General features: G+C 42.8%; 1 protein-coding gene across 2 annotated transcripts in view; it reads left to right on the forward strand.

Moving 5' to 3' along the window:
• Window positions 1-6,461, forward strand: part of NUCB2 (nucleobindin 2) — a 71,799-nt gene that overhangs the window by 46,320 nt on the left and 19,018 nt on the right. Inside the window, exons 9-12 of one of the 2 annotated variants that reach the window (XM_019519660.1) lie at window positions 1,624-1,716; window positions 2,860-2,949; window positions 3,492-3,662; window positions 3,971-4,052. In XM_019519660.1, the coding sequence (XP_019375205.1) occupies window positions 1,624-1,716; window positions 2,860-2,949; window positions 3,492-3,662; window positions 3,971-4,052 (436 nt within the window). Of the gene's footprint in view, window positions 1-1,623; window positions 1,717-2,859; window positions 2,950-3,491; window positions 3,663-3,970; window positions 4,078-6,461 lie in introns of both variants that reach the window. The other variant, XM_019519661.1, reaches the window with a different exon arrangement.

Consider the following 6,461-nt stretch of genomic DNA (forward strand, 5'->3'; position numbering starts at 1 on the left):
GCTACTTCACGGTCAGGGTGGCTAGGATCTGGAACCAACTTCTAAGTGAAGTTGTGCTGGCTCCTACCTTGGGAGTCTTTAAGAGGAGGCTAGATGAACACCTTGCTGGGGTCGTTTGACCCCAGTACTCTTTCCGTGGCAGGGGGTCGGACTCAATGATTTGCTCAGGTCCCTTCTGACCCTACACACTATGAAACTATGAAACTCTTTTAAAAATGATCTAACTCAATAAGGAGGCAAAGAATGGAGAATCTAGTGGTTAAGGCACAGGGCTGGGACTGTAGAGGCCTGGAGTCCGCATCCCACTTTACCAGAGACTTTTTTGTAACCACATCCCGTTTGTACCACAGACCTGGTATAATCACCTTAGCATCTTGTGGCTTTTCCGTAGGGCCTACCTGGCTGCCCAGGACTACCACTGAAGAAACAAACCCAGCCCATTCACTGCTTCACATTATATACACCCAAGCCTGGTATTTAGGCTAGATAAATAGCGTAGAGTGACTCTCAGTGGTGTGGAGGGTATACCTGGAGTGCATATTCTGGAGCAGGGGTGTCAAAGATCTGGCCTACCCGCTGGATATGGCCTGTTGAGCTTTTTCATGTGGCCTGTAGGGCTCCTGGAAGGGTTGAAAATGTGGAGGTGGAGCGACTGGGGGCTCTCAAGAGCTAGAAAGCCTGAGAGTGGTGCTGGCCTATCCTAGGCCACTCAGGGACAGTCTTGGTTTTCCTACATTTTTTCTTTGGGAGGGAAAAAAGACAAGTTAACGCCTTAGTTAAAAACCCAGTAATATTCTTACCGCTACCCATGCTCAAAAATGTCCTTACTTCTCCTTGGGTCAGAGACAAAAGGTGGGGCTTAAAGCATACATGCAAAGTAAACAAATTCAGGTTGGTGTGGATCAAAGAAGGAAATGAAACCCAGAAGCACACAGCCCTAGTGGACTACCTTGCCATAGGTCTCCTCTTACACTAATTGAGTTGGAGTATAGTACAGGGAAAGAGGCAGCCTTTTAGATGGGAATGTGTCCACCATCACCTTAAAATCAACTCTGAAACCTATTGTATAGCCAGTGCAAATCAGAGGTCACGCTGAAAATGGGATAATGCTTTAACGAGTGGGCCACTTCAGTACCAGCTATATGCACAAATCTTGTATCTGAATGTATGGAGGCACACTTCTATGCCTAGGTGGAGCCCTGCAGATGTCAGTTAGGATTCTTCCCCTCTGCTGAGGCAATTACTGGGTCAAAACCTGAATTCTCAAATGAATTTTGAGAGTAATCTCCCATAGTAGGTATTGTAGTACTTCATTTGAAGTAACTACAAATATCACCCTTTACCATTCAAAAACTCACTTTCTGCTTACAATATTGTGTTGAAATAAATTATTTTTTTACACTTTTTGTGGCAAACTCCTCCCCCCACAAAAACGAAACCCCTCCAAAAAACAAAACCAAAAATCTTAGCTAAAATAAAACATAAAAAGATGCCAATTTTAGGACTGGTTCAAATAGGTGATACTTTGTTGTTAAGCAGTATTGCCCACAATTTTCCTAAATGTGTTGCGATGTGAATGAGCAGCTCTTTCTTCCAGCTAATGTTTGATACTTTTTATTTCAGCTGGAGAAAGTCTATGACCCCAAAAATGAAGAAGATGACATGGTAGAAATGGAAGAAGAAAGGCTAAGAATGAGAGAGCATGTCATGAATGAGGTGTGATCAGAAATGTAATGTAATCTGCTCATTTGCACACGTGTAGTCCTATTTTAGTGAATAAGGTTGTTCAGGTACAACAAAAGGGAAGTCAGGCCATTGTACTGTATACAACATTTACAGACATTCACTTAATTGCAATCCTTCAGCCACATCCTGTCCTCTCAGAGACATGCCTGATCAATGAATGAAATTGCTTGGAAAATTTTTTTTGTGTTTTCCCCATGTCTTGACCTCAAGAAGGCTAATATTTTTGGAGTGATTTGTGGCGTGGCCTTTCATCCCTACAAAGGTCTGAGAATTCACAGAAATTACTTGTGAATCATAGACCATGCTGTAGAATAGGGCTAGCCTTTGCAATAATTCCTGCTTGTTATATCAGTTATCATAGGTCCAAGTTGAATCATTTTGCCAATGCTCTCCTGCAAGCATTTCATCCTTGTTTTGTTTTAGAAGTGTTCCAGCAGCCCCAAGTGTCAGCCTATGACACTGAAGGTTCATGTCGGTTCTTACAGTTATTTCCTGTAGAAATAACTGTAAGAACAGGGGCAGGGGAACAGGAGTGGGGGGACAGGGAAAGGGCAGGAAAGGTTGCTGCTGCTGCTTAGAGTGGCTGTGTGTCTGCAACAGTTTCACTCTGCTGTACTCTGTAGGCCTGAGAATTAAAGATGGGTAGCTGTTAATCTGATGGCAAAGCAACTGTCCCCTTCTTCTGGTACAGGCCACTTGGTGTCTTGCTATTTGAAACCCCTCCAATTTAAAAGTAGCAGTTGCTGTGGTTTATAGATAAAAAATTTGTACCAGAAAAATCAGTTGTCAAATATTTTGTCAAGGAAAATTTTGTATGCCTTAGAGAGTTTCTGTTAACTCATTCTTGGCTTAATACTAGGACTGTACATAATATTTTCAGGGAAATTTAGAAATATTAACTGATCAGATGATTAGCTTTTATTTCAATTTTTTGAAATTGCATCAGGTTTTTGAAAAAAGAACTGAAAAACATTGCTTTTTTCTTATTCAAAGAGTCCATTTAAAAATGAAAGGGCTAGTTATGAAGTTCCTGCATAAATGTAGGCTCAAAGCCCCAAAATTTCTTGCAATCCATAAATATATTTTCTTCTATGTCATTTCTGCTTTAATTAGGTTGACCTCAACAGGGACCGATTAGTAACTTTGGAAGAGTTCCTAAAAGCTACAGAGAAAAAAGAATTTTTGGAGCCAGATAGCTGGGAGGTAATTATAATGTATTCAAAGTGGAACATACTGTACTGTTATCATTGGTCAAACCAAGAAACGAAGTGGCATATCTCTGATTTTCATGTTTCCTCCTTGTCTTTGGTATGCATGTGTGCTGTGGTATAAAATGGTTTAGTTTAATAAACATGATCTTTATGTTCAAGAACATAAATAATAGGTCTTGTGCCAACATGTGGATTACATGAAGGCTTGTTTGCACAGGTCTTTGAAACATTAAACAAATGCAGGCAGTTTGACTGTAGATGTCTTTAGATATGGATGGAGTTTCATTGGAAGCATGAGAAATTATTCTTTTCTGCTTCCCCTGAGATAAGCAAAAGGGAATATCTCCTTATTCTTGAAAATAAGTTGGAGGGATGAAGTCCTTTGCAGTGGCATGTATTTTTGGAAGTATCAAAATGAAATTTCTTGCATTGTTAGTTGGTGAATGTTCACTGTGAAGATAACTAACCCCCTCTCAAGATGTATTTTGCTCATTCTTGTGTAAGGCTCCTATCTCTGTGGCATTTTTCTTGCAGACACTGGATCAGCAGCAACTTTTCACTGAAGAGGAGCTAAAGGAATTTGAAAGCCATATTTCTCAGCAGGAAGATGAGCTCAGGAAGAAAGCAGAGGATCTTCAAAAACAGAAGGAAGAGCTACAGAGACAACATGACCAGCTTCAGGCTCAGAAACAAGAACTTCAGCAGGTGCTGTCAAAACAGTAGGAAGATTTGTTCCCTTCCATGAGCCATTGTTTAAATTTTAGAGACAAGTTAGTACTAACTCTGCTTCCATGGATAGTTTAGACATGAGGGCTGCAGTTTAATTGTAAACTAATTTTTATACCACAGTGTGCGAGCTGTGACTAGACAGTGTCTCTCAACTCTGTTTCCATTGATGAAACTCAAAAGTACAGTGTACATTTTGCCAAGAGACACTCAATTATGCAAAATAAAAGGAAGTGGAGGCTATTGAGCTTTAACACTCCCTCTTTTTATTTTTTCCTATCCATCAGGTTGTACAACAGATGGAGCAGAAGAAGCTTCAGCAAGGAAATCCTGCATCAGGACCAGCTGGGGAACTGAAATTCCAGCCCCGTATGTAAAGTGCATGATGTTATGGATACACATTTCAAAGTTTTTAAAAATCCTTTATTTCTGGGGAAACTAGCTTGCTTGCAGTGATCTGTTTTGGAGAAGATAACTTAGATCACTGTTTGTAAACTTTCACACTTTCTTCTTAAAGAATTCCAATTGGATTGGAAAAGCCACAATTCAAACTTGGCAGCATGTGGCCCACAGAGATGGGGTTTGCTGTCTTTTGAAGTGAGCATGTTTGGGCCTTTCATGCTCTGCACGTGTCCTGAACTTTAGGAGGTTCTCAGAGCATCTGAGATAGGGAAAGATAGGGCACATGCAGATAGCCAGCTTCTGATTGGTATTCTCTGAGTCTCCATTTGTGCAGTTGAACCTGGCTGCTAATGCATGAGCCTTCACTTTCATCCATGTATTCCTGCAATTTTCCCTAAGTCAGTTCTCGTCCTCCACACACTCCAGAATAGAGCAAAATGTTGATTCCCGAACCCTTTCTTGAACTACAGTTGACTGTGTAGTTTTGCTAATAGGTTAGACAGTGGATTTGTATAGGGCGATTTGGCTAGGGATTGATTCTGCCTCAGGCAGAGGGTTGGACTAGGTGACCTCTGGAGGTTCCTTCCAGCCCTTTCTTTTTACAATTCTGTGGCCTCTGCATGTTACAAGTGTAACGCAATTATCTGGTTAATTGTACAATTAACTAGTTAATTGTGCAGTTACCTTGAGACCAGATACACACACAAAGTAGCTATCATGCCAGAAAAAGTTCCAAACAGTTATAAAGTTAAAGTTAGACCTTGAAAACGTGTACTAACTTTATAGCTGGTTGCTTTCAAGCTGTAATTTGTATATGTAGCAGGGTCTCTTCTGTGGCTGACAGCTCCATCAGCTGTGGGCTCCCAGTCGCAGGGATGCACCATGGTTAGTCGGGGCTGGAAAGGATGGGGACCCTCAGCTCCAGCAACTGCCAGCTCTGTGTCCCAGCAGTACCCTGCAGCTCAGAGTCCTGCAGCTGCAGACATGGGGTTCCTGCAGCATGTCTCCCTCCAGTTGGGTCCTGGCAGCCCCTGGGCACACTGATCTCCCAGCCCTGGGAGTACACGAAACCACCATGGCTGAGCAATTATAGCTGCTATGATCTTAAAGCCATGGGCTGTGTCAGACCCAGGATTGGGCTCCCCCATGCACTGGCAGTAAGGTGCAATGTGATTGAATACATAGGAATCTACTTAAATCATGTTTTTGCATTTTTTGGGGAAAGCAGGAAATCCACGCTTTCCCTGAAGAGCAGGAAAACACCCTTCCTGTCTGAAATTGGCTTGAAATCAAAAAGAAAAAAAAGCTTACTGGAGGTGAGCAGCAGCTAGCAGGGAGCAAAGGAAAGCATGGGAAGCCTTCTGCTACGGCACAGGGGCCTTGGGGAAAGTACAGTGTCTCCCAGCCAGGCTCAGTTATTGAGCCCATCAGCATGCTGATTAACCCAGTCACTAGGCAGCACAGGAGGCCAGGAGGATTTAAAGAGACAGTGCATGCAGCACAGCGAGGCTGGCTGCAGCACTTAAGATCAGGATCTGCCATGGACCATGTGAAGCAGTATCCTTCATGTAGATGGTGGCAAATTGTTCTGTTCAGCATGTAATGTCATCCTGGATCTGACCAGAAAAAACAGTGTTGATGAGCACTTAGAATCAGAAAGGCTATGCTTGGTGGGAGAGGGGAGATGGGAGCAAGCTGTACAGATGCAGGAGGGTTAAACTGAAATAGTGAGAGCTGGTGTGGGGGTGGAAGAAGGAGACCGGTGCTCATTTTACACTGGTAACCTGTTCAACAGTCATCACCCCACCCACTCCCAGTTTTTTTTCCACCCCCACTGGCTCCCACCTCTTCAGGTTAGCCTCCTTCCCTTAGCAGGATTTTTTTCTTTTTCAGGAGCTGTATTTTTGAATGCTGAATGCACCCAGCCACTTGGCTCTCAGCCAATGAACGGCATGAGGGGGAGCGAATAAAAAATGGCAGCAACCTGAAAATAATTGGCAGCTAGTGTGATTTAAGTAGATGCCTATAATACGTGATCCTGCAATCACACCTCCTGCCATGCATGTGTGAATTGGGTATTAGGTCCTATTATGCCTTTACCTGAAGATGTATAGGGGCCCTAAGATTTTATGGTATTACTTCCTCTGAGTATTTCTCCCAGAAAATTTTTGGGTGGATTTCTCTCTCATCATTCTAAATTAACTGTGGAAGAAGTCATAGATTCATAGATTGTAAGGCTGGAAGGGAACTCAGAAGATCATCAGGTCCAGCCCCCTGCACCAGGCAGGAAAGACAACTCAGTTCAGGTGGCCCCAGCAAAGTGACCATCCAGTCTCCTCTTGAGGATTTCCAGGGCAGATGATTGCACCACCTCTG

This window comes from Gavialis gangeticus, unplaced genomic scaffold, assembly GCF_001723915.1.
Source record: "Gavialis gangeticus isolate Ggan-Ray unplaced genomic scaffold, GavGan_comp1, whole genome shotgun sequence".
Classification (NCBI taxonomy): Eukaryota; Metazoa; Chordata; order Crocodylia; family Gavialidae; genus Gavialis; species Gavialis gangeticus.